Below are 23047 nucleotides of genomic sequence, written 5' to 3'. Positions count from 1 at the left end.
GGCACTGAATAATAACCATCCACAATTAAAGCAAATGATTTTTTTTAAAGAATCAGCTGATCAGTTAATTATTTTTTTGGTTTATGTGTAGAGGTAGTGGTGGGAGAATTAATTTGTTATCTTACATGGTTTTTGTGCCATGTAAACCTGCGAGCTAAGCAAATTTAAGGCAGCGCTTCACTTCAAAGGCACCTTTAAGACAAGTTGAAGGGGTTTTTAATTGCTGCCAGAGATAACCCAGCCCAGTAACGATCTTATTCTTACTTAATTATCTAATTCCAGCCAAGCCCATCTCCACATACAGATGTATATATAGAGAGGGGAAAGCAACTCTGCACTTCAGAGAGGGGTGTCTTGTCCTTCTCTCTTTGTTTCTTTCTTCTTTAGCCCAACTTTTCCTCTGCTCTTTTAGCACTCTTTGAATTAGGCACTATGAGTAGGCAATTCAGTTCTAGATCTGGGGGAGGGATGAGGACTTCCCGGGGATATACCTCTTCCACCGCTGTCATTCCCGGTGGGACAAAAGCAAGTTTCAGCTCAGTTTCATTATCCCGAGGTGTGAAGGGAAGCACAGGATTTGGTGGGGGCTTTGGTAGTAGAAGCCTCTACAATCTGGGGGGTAGCAAACGAATCTCTTTTGGAATCAGCCATGGTGGCTTTGGAGGAGGCTTTGGGAGTGGCCTAGGTTTGGGTGGCGGTGGTGGATTTGGTAGTGGCGATGGATATGGCTATGGAGCTGGAGGTTATGGTTTATCTCTAGGAGTGGGAAGCTATGGTGGTGGAGGAAGAATGGGTCCTATGGTTCCTCCTGGGGGCATCCAGAAAGTGACCGTCAATCCCAACCTCTTATCACCACTGCACTTAGAGGTTGACCCTGAAATTCAAAAAGTGCGGCAGCATGAAAGGGAACAGATCAAGACCCTCAACAACAAGTTTGCATCCTTCATTGACAAGGTGAGTCAATTAAATAGATCATCAAGTTCTTTGCAGGTAGTCTCAAAAAGTCTCAAAAACCGTGTATTTAGATTGCAAGAGAGAAATAGACAAATGAACCGTCCAAGTGCGTCTTGGATAAAAATAAGGCCAGATTCAAGTGTTCCAAACCAAACATTTAATTTCTTGAAAGGCAGGAGGAGTTAAAGTAATACTTTGGCAGCCAGGAGATCGCATTTAAGGTTGCATGGCTGTCCAAGGCCTGCAAAATTTGCAGAGTGGAGAGAGTTTTCTGGTTTGGGGGTTTCTTTTTCTTAGAACTTATTTATTATATTATTATAGAGACTATTTAAGGTTTATAATCTCACAGCTCACAACACTAGTGTGAGCCTGTTAAGTGCAGAACAGTGTGAATTGAATTTGCAGGTTTTCAATCTTGTGACCTGAGAGCCCTTTTGCAAACATTTCCAAGATCCTAAGTTCCTGCAATTCTTCCAAGGCTGGAGGAGTGAAACCAGGATTCCCACAATGCACTGTTCACAGAAGGCATTTAGGGAATTGCTTACAGTTTGAGCACCTACATTACCATTCATCTCACATATTTTATATAAGACTACCCAGGGTTCCATAGGAAGAGGAGGTGACTACAAAATCTTTTACATCTATGACGTAGCATTATTTGTTTTTGTTGTCCACAGTTTCCGCAAGCAGCAGTTGCTGTGTTTCATTCTAAATATATTTTTTGCAAATTTGAATAAAGTTCTCCTGAAGAGATTTCTAACTCAAGCCTGAAGATATTTTAGGGCCTGCAGCTCTTAAAATACAGATAGTCTTCAATTTGCAACAGTTTATTTACTGACGGTTAGAAGTTACACTTGATGAAGCTAACCACTGATTTTGTAAAACTGCAACTTTTCAACTGCCCTAAGAGAATTTTGATGTAAAATGTCAGTAGGGAATGTTTTTACTGGGAAAAAGAAAGGTTCTGCACATTGAGGTTGTGCTAAATATAACAAGAATATATACTTCTCTTTTTTTTCATAGTTAATTGGCAATTCTCACAATGCAGCCATTCATGTAGCGTTTAGACCTGGGGTGTCAAACTCGCAATGTCACGTGATGTGCCACGACGTATTGTGACTTTTTTTTCCATTGCCAGCAATGGGGTGGGTGCGGTTTCCCTATGATGCATCCCGCCCGCGGGCCAGCAGTTTGACACCCCTGTTTCGACTGTCATGAAAATGGTTGTAGGTTCAAAACATAATTAACTATACCATCATTTTGGGATTGCCAATTGCTCATGTATTGATAGAAAGGAAGCCATTGTTTATAGCAATTTGCTCATTTTTTTCTGCTGGTCAGTTTGCGGCACTATTTATGCCAATTTTTTTTATACAAAAGGTGACACAGTAATTTTAAAGTAATTTTGCCCAGTTCCATATTCCCTAGTGCAGGGGTAGGCAACCTCGGCTCTTTTATGACTCATGGACTTCAACTCCCAGAATTCCTGAGTCATGCTGACTCAGGAATTCTGGGAGTTGAAGTCCATGAGTCATAAAAGAGCCGAGGTTGCCTACCCCTGCACTAGTGTATAGGTTACTAGTGGGATGATAGGTGCTGTACTCTAACTTTCCTGAAGGACACAAGTTGAAGCATACAGATTTAGCCTTTTTTTTTAGCAAATAAACAGAAAAACAATCTATCCGCAATCCAACAAAGTAATATGTTTTTGTGCACGTACATAATTTAATGACAGGGCTATAAGGTCTGAGCTGCAATGTCTGGATTACTTCTGGATGGCAGAAAAAAAGGTACAAAATTCTAAATCTTTGCTGCTGTCACCTGGTTGATCTGGTAGCCCTATTAAGGATTTGGGTGGCCTCCTGGTTGTCTTGCTGCACTTGTGGCACTGTGGCTGTCATGCCTTGATTTGAATGCTGCTAGTCCTCATTATATAACGAGGTGTGGATTCCAGTCTAAGAGGGCTTCTAAAAGCATTACTCTCTCTCTCTCTCTCTCTCTCTCTCTCTCTCTCTCTCTCTCTCTCTCTCTCTCTCTCTCTCTCTCTCTCTCTCTCTCTCGATTTCAGGTACGGTTTCTCGAGCAACAGAATAAAGTGCTAGAAACAAAATGGAATCTTCTGCAACAACATGGCAGCTCAGTTCCAAACATGAGCATAGACACCTTTTTTGAAAGTTATATTCTTAACCTCAGGAGAAGACTCGATCAGTTAGCAGGCAATCGGGCCAAGATGGATTCAGATCTAAGAAACATGCAGGATCAAGTAGAAGATTACAGAAGGAGGTAAGTGAGATTCCAAGGCCTACTTAGCAAAGGCAGTACAATGAGAAGGGTCAGGATGGGCAAGAGCTGTACCATTCAGCCTTGCAAGTGTGTATGTGGGGCATAAAAAATTTAAGGCTTTCCCTTATGTAAAAAAAAACACAAAATGAAAAATGTCTAAGGAGATTCCCAGTCATCCAGGTATGGTTGTGCGAAAGGTGCTTTATTTTTCTTCACAAGGTGATTGGACTTTCTTGTTTTTTCTTCGAAGACATTTCGCTTCTTATCTAAGAAACTTCTTCAGTTCTGACTAGATGGTGGGGAGTGGAAGGATTTATATTGCTTGCAGACAGCTGGTCATTTGCATTCTTTTAGAGAGTCCTTGAAGCCATTTGAGTAGTGCATACAGTATGTGTGTGGAGCCTTCTTGGCTGCAGGATGTTTTCTGCCCTGTGTCCCTTCACTGTTGAAGACAGGTGCAGGCTGTTGAGGATGAGTTTGTGTTGTCTGAATCTCAAACTGAAGCTGCAATATTTTCTGGAAATCCGTTTATACTTCCACACCATTCAAAGGGTGTTCATCCCAAAACGCATAGCTAAATGTCTATGGGGCTTCTCAGTCATCCAGGTCATGCTTCCCCCCCCCCTTCAGGAGGCAATTGAACTTTCTGTTGAGAAGTGAAACGTCTTCAAAGAAAAACAGAAAGTCCCGTTGTCTCCTGAAGAAAAAAAAAACCGCCTTTGGGACAAAATGTAAAACTAAAATAGGCAGGAAATAAACCTGTTAGATGCTCCCTAACCACACTGTTTGCCTGCTTTCTGCAAGAAGATTTTAGCAAGCATTTTGGTTTCAGAACTCCTTTAATATTCTTAAAAATGATTGAGGACCCCCCTCCCCCCCAAGAGTTTTGGTTTGTGTGGATCGTATCTATTGATATATATTGGAAATGAAAACCGAGAAACGTTAAAATATTTACAATTTGACACTGCAGACCTCTCCCTGAGAGCGGTTCTGTCCAGACTACTGAGAATCACTTTGTGAAATACTCTTGTGGTTTTGGACGAAATATCAGGAGGAAGCTCTGAAGAAACGGCAGCAGCCCATCCTACCTCTCTTCCTTGTAACTGTGCCCAACTGATATAGCTGTGTGGCTGTGGCATTTTGGCATGAACTTGAGCTTGTGGTTTAGGGTGGAGACATTTTTTTGATTTATCAAAGAAATGAAGACATTAAAGCAAGCAGTTACAGGTTCATTAAAATGCCTTTTTCACTCCTAAAATAGGGATCTGAAAAAACATCTAATAGCAATTAAATCAAATACGCTGAGGAGACAGTTACCATAAAATGAAAAGGAACTGACATGATGACATGGAATAGTCATCAGATATGCTAACGTAAATGGAATAACCAATGAGAATAAGAATGTTTATAACAAAGATAACAATTTTGTGTAGTGCCACCAAATTTTCTAATACCTACCAAGACTTGTGATGACGTTGACAAAGCTACTTGCCTCCTCCTTTGATTTTATTTTGGAAGATTATTATTTAAATTAATAGCTTTCAGATGTTGTTTCAGATTAAACTAAGAGTATTGGTACTATCTGAAAACTGGTAAACACACACACACACACACACACACACACACACGCACAAACAGTAAATGATACAGTAGAAGGGATATATTCATGCTATATGTGCTTATTCTATATCCATATATTATAGGGCTGTTCTTAAAAATAAAATTGGCTGCTTTTTTACAACTACAATTAAAAATGTAAAAACGTACTAATAAGCTAACATGAAGATAAAGAAAAAGACAAAACTAAATAGGAAAATGAATAAAAAAATGAATTACTGTATTTTTATGCAAATGTAATTTTCATAACTATACAGTAGCATTATAGAGCTTATGTTGTGCAACCTGGAGAGCTTGACTGGAGAGCTTACAGCAGATTACTGAGACCTTGGTCTTGGGAGTGCTGCATAGCCATAATGTGTTAGGTATGTAATATGAAGCAAGAATAACCCCTTCCTTTATAGTATTCCAAAATCCTGCGAAACCTCAGTTATCGTGCAAAGCCTTGGAGACCACTCAGAGATTGCAATGCGATGAATTAATGTTGATGGGTGCTGACTGAATTATATTGTGTTAATTTCTCCACTATAATTGTTTCAATATAGTTTTTAGGGTTTTTATAATGCATGTTCTTAGTCAAACCGCTTAGAGTCAACAGTGATTAAAGTGGTATAAATTCTAAGTAATAAATAGCTGCTTATTTAAACATTGACATCCAAAACTTGTAACGACCTGCTATTGCCAGCACTGATGAAAGATGACAATCCTTCACATGCAGAAATGCTGGCCAAGCTCCAATAGCCAACTTAATGGAGTGGTAACTTAAGTCAGACTCTATTTTAGAGAAGATGAACTATTGAAACTCAGGTTCCTCAAGCATAGGATGTAAAATAAATGCTGGCGAGTTCAGTGAAATGTTCACTGAATGACAATCAGGAGTGATATTTATAATTTGTGCTTGATATTCCTTGGAGATGACTCAGTATTATAAAATGGGTAAAAATCTTCTTTTTTCTTCTTACATGGCTGCTGTGCCCACAAATTATTTTAGAACTGATATAGACAATTCCCGCCCCTCAGAAGAGCAGCTTTTATGGCAGCCTTGTCAAGGCCATCGAAGGCTATTGATTGGCACCTTTTTATATGACATTTTCTCTGCCCGATATTTTCTTTGAAGAATACTGAAAATCTATGTTCCTTCTCTTCACAGATATGAAGAAGAAATTAGCAAACGTACCACTGCTGAAAATGACTTTGTTGGTATCAAAAAGGTGACTATCCTAAATCAAAAGAATTAAGTTAAGAAAAAAAATTAATATGTAGGAGATTTTTACACTTAGAGAAAAAGTACTTTTGTATCATAATTCTCAGCCTAATTAAATTTCTTAATTAGAAATTTGCAGCATTTCAGCCATTGCTAGACACAACTCCTATAATTTCTTATTCTTCACTTTGGTTGATTGTCATCAGAGCACATTAATACCTGCAAATCCATTCCCTTTTTACTGTGTTAAAGCAAGAAACTGGATCAAGATTGTATGACAATTATTTATTTATTTATTTTATTACATTTATTCCCGAAGGACTCAGGGCGGTTTACAGGGTAATTAAAAAACCAAGATACAAAAGTTAAAAACAAATTTTAAAAAAATTATATTTGTCCCTGTATAAATAAAACCCCAGTTAAAATAAGATTAATCCTCAGCCTGGGCCAGAGAGCTCGAAGAGCCAGGTCTTCAGGTCCCGGCGGAATGAACGGAGGTCGGGGGCAGTCCTCAGCTCCACTGGCAGCTGGTTCCAAAGGGCAGGCACCCCCACTGAGAAGGCCCTATCCCTGGGTGTCGTCCGCCGGCAATCTCTTACCGGTGGCACCCTGAGAAGACCCTCCCTGTGGGAGCGCACTGGACGAAGGGAACTTGATGCCGGCAGCAGGTGTTCCCTCAGATATCCCGGACCCAAGCCATGTAGGGCTTTATAGGTCATCACCAGCACCTTGAATCGCAATTATCAAAACATTTTGCATGGTGTTTTCATTGGAAGGTTTGCATTTACTATTCAATGTAAACTGATTACTGATAAAGCTACAACTTAAAATGATGCTCTACATTTTACATCACTGTAAGAAAGTGATTATTCTTTATCTTTTGACATATGATATTAAACTTGTATTATTTTATTAGGCAGTGAGCTTGTAGAGGCCTGTTCAGAGTAAGATACTGAATTAAAAGGGACAGTTCTAAATAGAAATATACATTGTACAGAAGTTTGCAGCATGTAGAATAGGATTGGACAATCTGTAGTCTTCCATATATGTTCAGCTACAATTCCCAGCCTTGTTTATCATTGGTTGCATTGGCTATAGCTGCTGGAGGTTATAATTCAGCCACTTTTGAAGGACCTCAATTTCTCCATCCCTTTTATGTGGTATAAAACATTTGGAGGACTCCTGCTCCCCAACACTTTTCTTTGTTGCATAAAGGCATAGGTTTAATGCCCAGTTTGTTAATTAAAAACAAAGAGAAGCCTCTGAAGAAATGCTACCAGTTGGAGCATACTCTATGGGCTAAATCAATGAAATGTCTAACGTGGTATGAAGAAATTCTTGGACTGCTTTTATGTAATTTTGGTATCTGTTGAATTCTTGCAGGATGTTGATGTTTCCTTCATGCAAAAAGTAGACCTGCAAGCAAACGTTGATAGGCTGATAGATGAGATCAACTTCCTGAAGGCCTTGTATGAGGCTGTAAGTGTTGAATGTTCTTGTCATTAAATCCAAAGCAATGAAAAGTCCTTCAGGGCCAGAAATCATACTGCATTTGGGGAAGAACTGGAATGATAGAGCAGGAAAGTAGAGCAACTGTGACTTATTGACAATTCTACTTCAAAGATCTCCTGGGGACTTAAAGCAAAAACACTGGGGGCTCTTTTATGGGAGAGGGAGGCCAGTAGACACTATATGGACTTTGGAGTGTCCTGGTTGGATTCACACATCATACTAAGGTGTGATTTTGCTAGCCCAGATTTGTTGATTAAGTCACAATTGGCTGGGTCAACATTCTGCACTAAGATGTACTGTAGTTTCTTTAATGCTGGCATAATGTAATGTGCGAACCTAACTGCAGAGCTGCTACATATGATTTTGTTAGTAATTTTTCAATAGGTTTAAAGAGGTGTTGATCGACACACAATGTAGAGGCATCATTGAACTACAAAGGAGAAAGAGGAAGTCAGGTCCACTAATCAATTATGTCTTCTTGAAACAGTAAACAATTTGATATACACGAGGCCTATTATTATTATTATAAACAGTGACGGAGAAAGTACTATGTGAAAAAAATAGTGTACTTTTTAACTGATACTCTGAATCAGAATGTTTTTAATAATGTGTTCCCAGACATGAGAGTCATAAAGTCAAATCAGTATGTTTGAATGATTTTACTACACTCTCTTATAACCCCTGTCCTCATCCTCAGATTAAAAAATCCACATTATTATGCTGTCAGCTATGTTCTCTTCTGTTGTAAAAGCCTGGGAAATGTCTAAAAAAGGTTGCCCAAGTTTCTTTAATTTAAGCTTTGTTTTAAATGAAAAAATAAAACTAGACTAGAATTATATTCAGTAGAATATTCAGTAGAAAACTAAAACTTACAGGGATTTCTAGAATCTGGACTTCTGGGTTATGGCCCAAAGTCAGTTTTCTAAAATACATCCTTACCTGGAGACTAAGAGTACTGGTTGCCCAGGGTGAGAATTCATTTGTTAGGTTTGACTGGTTTGGTTTCCCATTAAAATGGCCCAAAATGCAAACTATGCTCCAGATTTAATTTACAGTTTTAGAAAGGTCTTATCAGGTTCCAAAGGAAGCTATGGAAAAGACATCTGTGTGAATCGATATGGATGTGAGATGGATGTTCTGTTGCATTTGATTTGCATCCATGATGTTACTAACCCATATCAGTGCTAAGGAACTACAAATTAGTAACAACCCATCCTCTTTGCTCTCTTTGTTATGCAGCAATATTATGGTCCAGTGGTTTGTTTGTTTATTTGTTTTAGGTTTTTTTAATCAAAGGGAACTTTATAATACATTGCACTGTAACTGTCCATTCAAGAGCCTACTCTTCTTGCCTGGAATAGAGGTCTGCACTGATAAGCACAATTTATATGAATCTATAGAAAATTTCCTGAATGCAGCAGTCTTATCATGCTGAACTTTGCCAAGTCTGTGGGGAGATTTTATCTACCGAATCTTCCAAGGAAATCTAACCCTACTGCATTGAGGCTGCAAAATCCTGAATGACCAGCAGGTAGCAGCAAAAAGGCAAAAACTGTATACTGTGGTTCCATCTAAATAGTCATGTGATTTTTATTTTGTCCAAATCATTTGACTCTCATAAAGTGGCTTGCATTGTCTCCAGATACTGGACCATGTTCTTTAACAGGGTATGGTTTCATCTTTATAGAACAGTATGTACTATGCACACATAACGTCTAGGCTGAAATACTGTTTTTCTAGATAAGACTAGAAATACCTCCATCTAGAGTCTCAGGAATATGCTGTAGTCAGTGATGACAATACTAACCAGACAGGCTAGTGGAAACTTCCTGCTTTGCCAAAATGAAGCACAACCTTTATTTTGAGTTGGCTTCCACAGAATATTTTTGTAGGATTCAATTGGTAGGCAAAAAATGAACTTGAACTAGTCAGTAATCAGGGGAAATATCTGGATGGATGGATGAATAATAGCACCTTGTTTTTCCACAAAGGAATTGATTCAAATCCAAGGACAAATTAGTGACACCAACGTTGTCTTGCAAATGGACAACAACCGAGATCTGGACCTCAATGGTATCATTGCTGAAGTGAAAGCACAGTATGAAGACATTGCCAACAGGAGCCGGGCAGAGGCAGAGGCATGGTATCAAAGCAAGGTAAGATTCTATATAACTGTTCTAGAGATCCTTGTGGAGTTAAGATATGCTTATCCTCTTGATCTGGAATCAATGCTCTTCTTAACCAGTAGGAAAGCCTGAAGTGAGACAAAAGCCTGATAGTCAGACCATGGAGAGGTTTCCTGGGTTTACAATTGCTTTCTTTTTTCAGAAATCCTTTAAGTGAATTGAATCGGGTGCAGAGATGTCGTCTCATATCCTAGACTTCTTTATAATGGAGTAGTAACAAGCGTTATCTTTTGGACTGCTAGGAAGAACAGAAAAATCCTAGGCATTATTATTTGAGAAGCCACGCTGGATGGACCTCATGAGCTTTGCAATGTCTCATGGGAAATAATGCAACAATAAGTTCTGGACCTATCATTTTAATCACAAAATTTTAGTGCCTATTGAGCTTTGCTGAAACACAAACTGTGATGCCATTGACTCAATATATAATATTGGAAAGTTTTTTTTTTTGCCTCTTCCTAAGAAGCAAAATTTTGGACTCCACTTTTTGTTTTGAAATCCCAATTAGGTTTAGAGGTCAGAGGTGGCAAATTTGGCAAATCTTTTATTTGCCTTTTCCAGGAAAAGGTGAGACACTGAGGTCACCTCATACCCAAGCCCTCTTGTCTAATTCCTGAAGCTGGTATTATTTCCCATCAGTCATAAGGATTCTCCTTTGGTGTGACAGTTTCAGGAACTTCAAAGCAGAGCTGTTGGTCATGAGGATGACCTGAAAAATATCAAGAATGAGATTGTGGAACTGAATCGGATTATCCACAGATTACAAGCAGAAATTGACAGTGTGAAGAAACAGGTAAGCGGGCATTTGAATATAGCAATACTCTTGTCTGCATGGGTTTATCTGGTCTCATTTTTCATCTTTGTTACTGGTCCATCTGCTCTCAGGTTTCACATTTTGAGTACTTTATTTTGCAATTTGCCCATGTATGCTAGGAACACTCTTCAACCAAATCTCAACAGGATTTATTCCTGAGGTAAAGTAGTCAAGCATATCCATTCAGGTTGGATGGCTCCTTGATTAAATGATCTTTGCCACCAATTTCAGGAGATTATTCCCCCATCCCAACTGTTTATAACTCAGGCCTACTAGACTGAAACACAATGTGCAGAGAAATATTCTAAGCTGTTATATCTTTCTCTGTAGTAGAACTGGAGCAGAAATATTGCAAGAACTGTTATATAGCAGTAGCAATAGCACTTAGACTTATATACCGCTTCACAGTGCTTTACAGCCCTCTCTAAGTGGTTTACAGACTCAGCATACTGCCCCCCAACAATCTGGGTCCTCATTTTACCAACCTCGGAAGGATGGAAGGTGGAATCAACCCTGAGCAGTTCAGAATCGAATGAAGTGAGCAGTGAGCAATACTGCATTCTAGTCACTGTGCCACCAGGGGTGTTCTTTGATTCTCAGGACTATCTGTCAGTCATGCATTGCCATCTTTGACAATCTGTGCCAGTTGCTGTTCTGCTTGGATAAAAATAGGTTCACTTCATTAATCTAAATTCTAGTAACCTCACATTTAAATTGTTGCAAACTTCTGTCTATAAATTTGTTCCCAAAAATGCTCTTTAATACAAAACATTGCAGCCTAAATAAACTCTGAAACTCTGTGACCCTATTATGCCAATATTGGATCCTATTTTATAGGTTCCTACAAATGCACAGGAATGGACTCACTAGCTCCAGAAAGGCTATGATTTGAATAAAGCATTGCTCAAAGTTGAATAGCAATAGCACTTATATACTACTTCACAGTGCCTTACAGCACTCTCTAAGCAATTTACAGAGTCAGCATATTGCCCCCCCTCCCCAAATCTGGGTCCTTATCTTACTGACCTCAGAAAGATGGAAGGCTGAATCAACCTTAAACCCGTCAGAATCGAACTGCTGACAGTTGGCAGAGTTAGCCTGCAATACTGCATTCCAACCACCACACCACCGTATATTAGATGACTTGCAATAACTGCATGATTCTTTGATTCAGAGAGCTCCAGTCTCTCATTTGCAGGCAGATTCCAATATTTGATAATTTTCAGGTTTACCTTTTGTTGGATAGGCTGATAACAGCTCAAAAACCATCCACAATCAAACCCCCTGCATCTGTTTTTTTCTGAATGCATGAAAAATTCATGATGCAAGGTATGTATAACACTGTATGCATTTCCTCAAGATTTTTAGGAAAAAAATGTACTGGTCAATAATTTGAACCAAGCATTAGGTCAGGATGACGTATACAAGTAAAACAGGACCATGAAAGGCTTTATTGGCATTTGGCACATCAAACCAGAGTTACGTTTTTACTTATCTAAGCACATTTTCATGTTATTAACATAAATAATTATTGCCCTGTTAAGTCTCATAGTTGGAGGTGGCACTCACTCTGAGCTGCTTTGCTGAAGAATAAACTTGTTGATAGAAAGAGATAGTGAAGGAGAGAGAGTATTACAACTCACTGGGGCGGGGGGGGGGGATCCCTTGAGTTACATATTGCTGTTGTTGAAATTCATTTTCCTGAAATTGAATTTGTCCAGTGGTTTTTCAACCAGATTTTGAACTTTGAAATATGTGTGATTCCTGTTGAATTTGTTCACCCCATCAATTAAATAACTTTTTTTTATCAATATCCTGGTCGAGGTAGCGATTTGAAGAGTAATTGAGGCAATTAAATGCTACCATCTGATTTTTGGGGGGATCTGGGGTCCAAATAAAAGCTGATGTACAATCAAGCGATCCTGTTTACAACCACTTGTAAACACTTAGCTGTCTGCTGCTATAGCAGAAATGTAGCAAAGTGCTGACTCTTAGCCAACAGATTCTTAAGACTTCTATATTTAATACTTCATAAAGTCACACATGCTATGACATACACCTATCATGAAATTAGAACCTAATTAATATATGAATGTATCCAGATTACCTCTCTCCAGGCAAGAATTGCTGATGTTGAACAGCGTGGGGAGTTGGCCCTGAAAGATGCCCGGGTGAAGCTGAGTGACCTGCAACAAAGTCTACAAAATTCAAAGGATGAGCTGGCACGTCTCGTGCGGGATTATCAGGAGCTGATGAATGTTAAACTGGCTCTGGATATTGAGATTGCCACATATCGCACGCTGCTAGAAGGCGAAGAAAGCAGGTGGGTGCCGGGTCTCTGAGTGAAACATACCTATTTGCATGTTTCTTATGTGTTGATTTTGCCCAATTTTCAAGATAGGAATATACACGCAGTTACCCTTTCATCACAGCTGTTCTGCTTTTTTCTATAACTGTATATGACATATAACCTGTGCATCCACTGTCTTCACCATTAATTTTTTTTTTGTTTGTCCATTTTTCCCCCTGGCCTGTAACAACGATCTTGCCCTAAGTTTGGAGCCTGTATGTTTTTCTATTGATTCTCTTTTCATAGCTCTGCAGGCTTCCTCAACTGATCATTTTCTTAGCAAATTCCCAGAATTTCCAGTCAGGGACAAATAGTACATTTGGAGGATGCCAGATTGGAGAAAATTACATTTAGTTCATCCTTTTTAGAATGCTGTCTTTCTTCTACCATCCTGTCTCTGGGTCTTATCCTTAGTTTATTCAGTTTTGAGCAGTTTTTTTCTCCTTCCTCTTTCTCTCTCTTTCAATTTTCTTTTGCCTAGCACAGTAGTGGCGAACCTATGGCATGCTCTGAGCATGATCCACTGCATCGCCTCCTCAGCTGTCGGCCATCCATCCAGCTCAGAGGCGGCTTCTTTGAACTGGTGGGCTGCAGAGGGCTGCGGTGCCCCAGAGAGCACCGGTCGAGGGGCCAGCAGACTGTGGCTGCTGACGGACACTGTCGGCCCCCTTGCACTTGCTGGCCTTTGTGTGTGGGGGCCAATGGTGTCAGGCATCACTGGCTTAGCACAATTCAGTGCACAGGATAAAGTTCCAAAGGGCTCCACAGAAAGGACATTATTTTATTTATTTATTTATTTAAATTTTTATACCGCCCTATTCCCGAAGGACTCAGGGCGGTTTACAGGGCAACATAAAATACAATATAAAAATAGTATAAAATTAAAGTAGATTAAATTAATTAAGCCCAACAATTAAAACAATATTAAAAGCTAAAACCCCTTCAGTCCAGGCCTGATAGATCAAAAAACCAGGTTTTCAGGTCCCGGCGAAATGAACGCAGATCGGGGGCGGTCCGAAGTTCCACCGGTAAATCATTCCAAAGGGCAGGCGTGCCCACAGAGAATGCCCTCCCCCTGGGGATCACCCGCCGGCACTCCTTAACTGCCGGCACCCTGAGAAGGCCCTCCCTGTGGGAGCGCACAGGACAATGGGAAATTGATGCCGGCAGCAGGTGTTCCCTTAGATAATCCGGACCCAAGCCATTATATAGAGAGGACATTATTTATAGACATTATATTCCAATTTCATTGGAAACAACAAAAATTCTGTCAATGAAAAGTGAAACCAGATATTTTGTAGCTACAATGTTTTTGCTCTTTCTCTCCCTAAATATGTTGTCTCCCTAAACATGATGTCTAGCTTTATCCCCAAATCTAACTTCTTTTGCAGAGAATATCCATGGAGAGTCTATGTTATGGTATATTTAGCCAGTAAATAAAAGTGATTCTCAAGCTGTCAGTAGGAAGTTTAGAATGTGGCACATTTTGCCATCTGTTAATTGTGTAAGATAAAAGTTTAGGCCCTTTGTGTGTGTGTGTGTGTGTGTGTGTGTGTGTGTGTGTGTGTAGATATTCAATGTGCATATTTAGGAAGCACTAAATGCTGTTCAATATCATCAGTATAGCATAAGACTTTTCCACACATCCATAATTTGCATTAAGATTACTTGGGAATACTTCTAGAATGTAAATAAATAATATATGCATGTATAAGTGCAAATAAATAACTAAAATTGTGTTTTCTATACAGTCTGGAATTAATTGCAGTTGTTATGTTTACCATAATACTGCTTAGTTATTAGTCATAGTAAAAACTGGTTGCTGACTTGGAGAGAGACACATAAAGTTACCCTTCACCCCTGATATTTTAATTAGTAGTGAAAATTCAGAAGAGAAAATACTGCACAGATATAAAAGCAATCTTTCCTCAAGTATGTTTTATAACAAAGTAAATATGTCTTATAAAACATACTTGAGGAAACAAAGTAAATATGTCTTGGGACGCGTTGGCTCAGTGGGTTAGGACGCTGAGCTTGTCGATCAGAAGGTCGGCAGTTTGGCGGGTCAAATCCCGAGTGCCGCGTAACAGAGTGAGCGCCTGTTACTCTTCCCAGCTTCTGCCAACCTAGCAGTTCGAAAGCACGTAAAAAATGCAAGTAGAAAAATAGGGACTACTACGGTGGGAAGGTAACAGCGTTCCGTGCACCTTTGGCATCTAGTCATGCCGGCCACATGACCACAGAGACGTCCTCGGACAAATGCTCGCTCTTAGGCTTTGAAACGGAGATGAGCACCGGCCCCTAGAGTCGGAAACGACTAGCACGCATGTGCGGGGGAACCTTTACCTTTTTAAATATGTCTTAACTTGTATTCTATATAAAATGTATGCCAGAAATTAAATCTGGTTCTCTCTGTAATATCTTTACTTTTTAAGATTTCATCAATTTGCAGTCCAAATGTGTGTACATTTACCCCTAAAGTAACTCCTCCTATGTTTGATGGATTTTCTTCCAAGTTACAGTAGCTTCCTTGGTTCATACCATAACTTAGTCTCCTACTATCTGATGTCCTTCAGATGGATTGTACATATTTTAATTTCCTAGAATTAATAGGGATCGGTCTATATCAGTTTGGGAAAATCTGTGCTAAACTGCCAGGCCAAGAATTGTGTTGTCTTCAACCCAGTGATTATGGTGGTGGTGGAGGAGATGACAGCTACTCTGTTCTTCTTTAGAAGATCATCTATGGCTTTACCAATCTCTTTCCCAGACCATTCAAATCAATGGGCTTTTATTGAAAGGGGAAGTAGAAGATATCTAGAAATCACAGAGGGCACCTACATAATTTGTGCTGCACCAAGAGTTGGCAAGACATACCCAAGGTATCTGGGTAAACCTTGAAGCCCATCATGTTTAGATCAAGGAAGATCTCTCATCCTTTCAAAAGAAAGATAGCAGCATCGCCACAATACAAAAAAAGATGCTGAGACTCTAGAAGGAGTACAGAGAAGAGCAACAAAGATGATTAAGGGTCTGGAGGCTAAAACATATTATCATATGTTATATGATAATGGTTGCAGGAACTGGTTATGTCTAGTCTAACAAAGAGAAGGACTGGGGTGTCATGATAGCAGTCTTTCAATATATGAAAAGTTGTCACAAAGAAGATGGTGACAATCTATTTTCCAAAGCATCTGAGGGCAAGACAACAATGGAATTGATGGAAACTAATCAAGGAGAAAAGCAACCTAGAACTAAGTAGAACTTTCCTGACAGTGAGAAAAATTAATCAGCAGAATGGCATGCCTTCAGAAGCTGTGAGTGCTTCAACACTGGACATTTTTAAGAAGATTGGACAGCCATTTGTCTGGAATGGTTCTGGATCTCCTGCTTGAGCAGGGGGGTTGGACTAGAAGACCTCCAAGATCCCTCCTGACTTATTCCATATTCTTTCCCTGTTGGGCCCTTGAGGCAGGACAATGAGGAAAAGATAGAATTTAAACTCTTTGACTTATCTGAAAGGACATTAGCTTCTATTAACCTTATGAGGAAAACCTGTTTTTAAATGTGAAGCGCTCCAAGTTTTCATTTTGTCCTCCACTACTTAACAATGCTTTGAAGCATGACATGAACTAATGGCAGAAGGACTTGCTGGAAGGCAACTGGGCAAAGTGACCTCTTGTGGTCACTTCTTTTGTTGACAATGCTTTGGGAACTTAATTGTCTTTGTGCCAAAATGCTCCCACCAATGCCAGGGCAGAAAGGCTGAGTTGTTCGTTTTCTTCATCCCTCTGAAATAGGGTGGTTCCATGGCACTCTGGGAATTTCAGTGATGGGCTGGATTTTGGTACTTGGTGTCAGTTGCAGCAGTACCTTGAATTTGGTTGAAAAAGAAACCCCAGGGTAGGCATTAATCATAAGGCCACTCCCAGAATTCTGCCAGCTAGTGAAGTGGGGTGTTGGTGGCCAGCATTGATGCCAAACCATACTGTACCTTTCTATATCCCTAAGCTACAGCTGCAGTTAGTTCTGAAAACCATAAATCAACTCTGGGGCCCACAAGAATTGAGATCAGGGCTCATTGTGGTCAACCCCATAGCTGCCCCTCGTAGCTGAAATAATGGAGCAGAGAGCATGGCCATCTGATAGAGGAAGGAGCAAGGAGTGCTTTTAAATAATAAAGACAATGGTTTAGTGTTACTTACCTGCCCTAGCTAAAATAGTCCAGGATCTAAAATTGCTGAGTTACCGACCAGAAAAAATAATAATAATGAAAGAATTACTATGAAATGCATCTGTCTGAAGAACATATAATGTCTCTAGCTTTTGTGTGTTGATGCTTTGTTTGTTTCTGAGCCCTCCTCCAGGCCACTGTCTGCTTCAGTACATTGGAAAAAGCTTATGCTGTAGTAACCCTTGAACTAAATGTATTTTATTCTTGGGGTGAAATAATTGCCAGTAGTTACACGAGTGTAAAAAAGGGATAATCTGTATACACCCCAGAGGCACGCCAACATTTTTAGCAACATTTGTTCGTGTATTTAACTCTGGTTAACTTCTGACCCTGAAGAACAGCAGATGCCGTGTGAACTCCTCTTGCCACCTAGGGAAGCCTGAAGGGCAAAAAGGGCCAGGATTGTCTTCCCTCACCATGTTTTTGTGCAAGGGAGATGAGCACTCTGGCCTCAGGAGGGCGCTCTTAAGACAGTTCCATGGAGGCAGCTGTTCCTGAGAGCAAAATGCTAACTGGGTACAGAAGGCAGGTTCTGCATTTTTATAAGATGAGGGAAGCTGGTAGAGAAGTTGCACCAACAGTCGCCAGTTGCTACAGAATGCTTTTTTGTGGGTTCCTGGTTGAGCCACAGAGTGGGCACGGCCATTTTGCTGCAGGTGGCTTCCTCAGGGCTAAAACCTATGTTCTGGCAGCATGAGAGGGGCAGCCTCCTCTTCCCCCCCCCCACCACACCTTCCCAGTTAAGTCTGCAGTCGACAAGGACCTGTAGGAATTTGTTCTGCTCAGACGTGGAGGGCAGGATCCCCTGAGGGAGGGGTGAACCACTGCAAGCTGGCTGAAGAGACAACTGTGCAGCCTGTTTTGGCCTCCTCCCTACATGTGACCCCTCCCCCCTCCAAGCTCAGGGGTGTGCTTCAGATGGTGCATTACTGTTGTGCAGCTGCCCTGCCTCTTGCACAGTCCTTGATAAGGGGATGTAGATTGCTTAATCCTCACAGGTTTCCCTAGGAATTTTGTTTTAATTTCTTTAATAAAATTGCTGCCTTTTCTGTCAGGAAGGAAAGGCAGAGAAACTGTAAGCTTCCTTTGGCTGGCAGGGATATGAGCCAGTTATACCAAAAAGCCCCAACCTGTCAAGGCCAATCCATTTTTCTTTTCTTTTCTTTTTTCTTTTTTCCATTCAGTTTGAAGCCAGTGACTTTTTTTTTTGCAGTAACTTCTTGAGGGATTTCTCTCTAGAGCAACTATAGTCCTGTAGTTCTTTAGAACTCACCTATCTGCATGTGCAAAATCTCTGTTTTATGCTTTTCGTAAGTAAAGTATAACTCTACAGCTTTGTCCACTGGTGGCACTAATCCACAATGCTATTATGGTAGTTTGAACTGGTCTGATGTGGTTTCTTCTTTTCAGTAGTCCAAGTCAAACTTTAAATGGCTTAGTTATGTGTGTAAACCCAGTCTGTTGAATAACGAAGGATGAGAAGGTGATCAATCAAATTAACTCTTTATTATGGGCAAAGACCAGCAAAATTGGAAGAGTCTGGTTGAAAAATAGCTAAAAAGCTAGCAGGAGTCAGTAGGTGAAGGAAATACAGGTTGTCCTTGAGTAACGATTCCAATTGGGCCCAACATTTCTGTTGCTAAGTGAGACAGTTGTTAAGTGAGTTTAGCCCCATTTTATGATCTTTTTTTGCCCCGATTGTTAATTGAATCACTGCAGTTGTTAAGTTAGTAACCCGGTTGTTAAGTGAATCTGGCTTCGCCATTGACGTTACTGGTCAGAAAGTCGCAAAAAGTGATCACATGATCCTAGAACATTGCAGCCATCATAAATATGAACCAGTTGCCAAGCATCCGAATTTTGACCCCGTGACCCGAGGGATATGCTGCAATAGTCATTAGTGTGAAAAATGATCGTAAGTCACTTTTTTTCAATTCCGTTCTTTGAATGGTCACTAAATGAACTGTTGTAAGTCAAGGACTACCTGTATATCCAGTGCTAGAGTTTCCAGGATTAGCAAGCTGTTTAAGGCAGTTTTGGGATATACTCCAAAAGCAGGAAAGAATAAATGCAGCAGACCGAACTCCTCAGCTTAACTTCCACAGGGATTTCCTTATAATTCAGGGTTCCCTCCCTTCCTTAATGAGGGCCATTTCTTGGTTATACTGTTTTTCTGTTTGACAAACCGTATATCTAAAGCCATCTTCTTCAGCCTGGGGAACTTCCTGAGGTTTTTGACTTCAATGATCAACCCAGCATGATCAGGGGACTTGTGGTCTCTACAGAGAACCAGACCAAGAACATGTGGTCCTTGGTGATCAGTTGTAAGGAGAGCAGTTTTGGAGGTGCAACTTACATCTCCCACCCAGATACATCAATGTCCCCCTACCTGCATTCCCATCTTTTACAAATATAAGATGCAGAGGGGGGACAATTTTTTTTTGTTTTTTTTTTTTGTCATCCATCTGACAGAGAATTTAAAGAAATGGGCTGTTTCCTGGTTTTTACTTGACACTTTCTCTCTAGATCTTTATTTGCAAGGACAGGGCCTTATAGGCTATGAGCTACAATGGACAAACGTAATTGACTTATATATACACTGTTTCCTCTTTCTTGCTATAGGATGTCTGGAGAACTCACTGTGCCCGTGAGCATGTGTAAGTATTTCATTTAAGTGAATTAACTGTGAAGGCCAGGGATAATGCGCTTGTTTGCACAGACTTTATTTTTAATTGTAATATTGAATAATTTAGAAATCTTGAAAGAAAAACGCTCCCTGTCACTATGATAAGAGGACCAAGTAAGAAATGTTACACTTGGTGTGGGGAGGACTGTCTATCCTATTTCATACTATTGATGAAAATAATAATTTAGATAAAAATGAGACAGGAGGCTTGAAGAAAAGATAGCTTCGGGTATCCTAGTTGTACCTAGTTGTGGTCAATTCAAGCTGAAATTTGTTAAATAGAAGAAGGAATGGAGATGTCAGCCTTGTAAGGTAGACCTCCAAGGGTATGTGAGAAAGACCTTGGGAGACTGGGCAAATAGTTACTGTCAAGGGAATGGTCAGATAAGAGATAGCATAGCAGCAGTTCGGTAGTGTGCATGGCAAGAGGCTCAGAAGAAGTCTTTCCAAGTTTCTCTGTTTGTATAGCAGACGGCAGGAGAATTGTACTTTCAGACTTGCAAGATTCTGTCAATGAAGCTTTACAGTAAAGTAGAATTAGGTCATCTGGCTGTTGATTCCTATCTGGTATATTCTGCAAGGCTGACAAGACCAGATGAAGAAACAGACACTCTTAAAGTCTGTTTCTGCTTTCGTTAGAACAGCTACAGTAGCAGAATATTACAAGTCCGAATGTGCTCCCCTTTCTCCCTCTTTTATCTTCAGGTGAATTAAAGTTGCGGGGTGGAGGGCTGAGGTAATTTACATAAGCCCTTTTCCTTTGCCTGGGCTAAAATCTTGCTTATTGTTGCCTCGGTAGTAGATCTTCTATTACTTCTCCAAAGTCATCCTCTATGAGCACTACAAGAAATATCCCTTGATTTAATTTTGACTGGTGCCCCACACTAGACGGGAAATCTGAGTGAGCAATTTGGCAGTAATGCTACTCATGATGCCTTCAATGGGTGGCAGCGCCTATAACCTTAAAGGGCTAAGCAGGGCCCTACCTAGTTAGAATTTGGATGGGAGTTCATTTGATAATTTCAGGATGGGGGAACCACAGTGGGGAAATCAGCATCCTGGAATATAAGAATGACTTAGATATGCCCTTATGGTCCCCAAAGACCTGAGCATGATTGCCAACCATTCCTCCTGATTGGCTACAGCCAATCGTTGTAACGTAATCCAGTAATGCACCTGTGTGTTTTTTTTCCCCTCCTGCAGCGGTGATCAGCAGCTCATCTACCATGAGTGGAGGTGGTCGAGTGAGCAGTGGAGGATTTGGCCTGGGGGCTGGTGGAGGAGGGGGAGGCAGTGGTGCTGGAGGCAGCCTGGGCCTGACAATGGGAGGGGTTGGTGCTGGCGGCTTTGGTATAAGCAGTGGGATTATTACTGGAGGGAGCAGTTACAGCACTGGAAGCTATGGTGGGGGAATAGGTGTCGGAGGCGGAGGAGGTTCTTCCAGCAGGAAATATATCTCAACCACAACCTCATCATCCAGCCGAAAAATGGCCAGATAAAAAAAAATTAACACGTTGCCAACTGATTCTGAAACAGCGCCTAATTGCCAGCATCAGCACAAGTCCCCCCAAGCTAGTCATCCTTATTTTTATTTTTTTCTGAGAAGTTTAATATAAACAGACATTGCCCATTGTCTCCTGAATAAACACATCTGAGCAGGTGTTTACAAAAAATGGCTCTGGTCACCCCTTTGCCAGGCAGTTTTAAAGTTACAAGTCTCTCTTTCCCAACCAACATGACTTGTGGCTGTTGAGGCACCTCTGATTTCTCTCTCTCTCCATCTGTTATTATAATTCTGCCTTCAGTTAAGAAATTTCCTACAGCACCCTCCGCATTGGACGGAATTGATCATTTCCTCCCCTACTCTCTTTCAAAGAACTAAAGGATGATGATGATGCCCAGGGCTTTTTTTCTCATAGAACGCTCAGAACGGAGTTCCGGCACCTTTTTTGGATGGAACCTTGTAGGGTAGTCAAGGCGGGTTGTATGACATGTGTGAGTTCCGGCACCTTTTTCTTTTACAAAAAAAGCACTGATGATGCCCTTTGGCGAAAGAAATTGGCAGCCAAGTTTTAAATCTGAAAAGGAAGGCTGGCTTTAGTCAAAGGCAAACAAACTAAAAAGCTAAGCACAAAGCTTCTGAATAGTATTATTCCCCGCCTCAAATACTATTGTTATAGAGCAAAAACTTAGAGGACTAGAATCTGGTCGCATGCAACATTTTTTAAAACACCCTGCTGATTTGAATGGGAGATTAAGTACTCAATTTGCTTTCCATATTTGAAATCAACAGGATGGGGAAAATGCTTATCTTTTCTTTCAGTTGTTTTTAAGCACTAAAAAAAAATCACTGAACTGCTTCCAGCATTGACATTCATTTTATAAGTTTCACTTCCATTTTCACGTTTCTTTGATTTCTTACGCTGCTCTTTTTGTTCAAAACAACTGAACTAGTACATGAATGCAGTATAGTTACATCCTCTTAAATCCCAGTGAAAGCAGGAGGAAAGCTGTAACCCAAATTGGACTGTATCATTAGGACCTGTACCTTTTTCCACTTTAGCCCATTGCTCTGTTTCTGTTGCTTGGTATATTTTTAATCTTCCAGAGCATTTAAAACTATGGTATCCTTCTTCTAAGATGACATCTGAGAATGGAAAGGGCAATTTAATGGGTGGGCTGATTGAAGCAATATAGTTGCCAACAGAAAACAGAATTCCTGTGTTTAATTCAGTTAATTCAGGCCACTTCCAACACCCTGAAGAATACACACAGTCAAAACAACATGTTGTTTAATAGGGAATTAGAAGGCAAGTGCTTAGGTCAGCCGTCTTTTCCAAGGATGCCTTTTGATATTCCATGCCTAGAAGCATCATAGAATTTGACTTCATCAACTGCTGAAAAATAATTTTAGTATTCTTTCGGTTGACCCCCTGCAAGATGATGATTTTTTTTAACCTGTTAAATGAATTTTCCAATTGATGAAGAACGTTTTTAAAATGCATCATTTTGTATGGCTTATTTTGTAAGTGTCTTCAAATGCATGTTGTAAATAAAATAGCTATGGCTTTTTTTTTTGCTGTCTATTATTCTCCCCAACTTCATGCTTGAAATTTCAAATAAACTGCATTGTGATAACCTGTTTCTTGCTGGTGTCTTCTTTCTTTTTACATCATTGCAGATAAAATGTTATTTTTCTCAATGTAT

At 40.2% G+C, this 23047-nt stretch overlaps 1 protein-coding gene across 1 annotated transcript; it reads left to right on the top strand.

Annotated features, from left to right (window-relative positions):
* Positions 1–432: 432 nt before the first annotated feature.
* On the top strand, positions 433–21339 carry LOC310634260 (keratin, type II cytoskeletal 75-like; the record flags this gene model as incomplete). The annotated part of the gene is made up of 9 exons (XM_083352465.1): positions 433–954; positions 3023–3237; positions 6005–6065; positions 7442–7537; positions 9562–9726; positions 10424–10549; positions 12673–12893; positions 19777–19811; positions 21044–21339. 9 exons carry the CDS (start codon positions 433–435, stop codon positions 21337–21339), a joined length of 1737 nt encoding a protein of 578 aa, XP_083208591.1.
* Positions 21340–23047: the final 1708 nt, after the last annotated feature.

Source organism: Vipera ursinii (assembly GCF_947247035.1).
Source record: "Vipera ursinii genome assembly, chromosome: 2".
NCBI classification, from domain to species: Eukaryota; Metazoa; Chordata; class Lepidosauria; order Squamata; family Viperidae; genus Vipera; species Vipera ursinii.
This window is presented reverse-complemented; position numbering and strand designations above follow the sequence as displayed.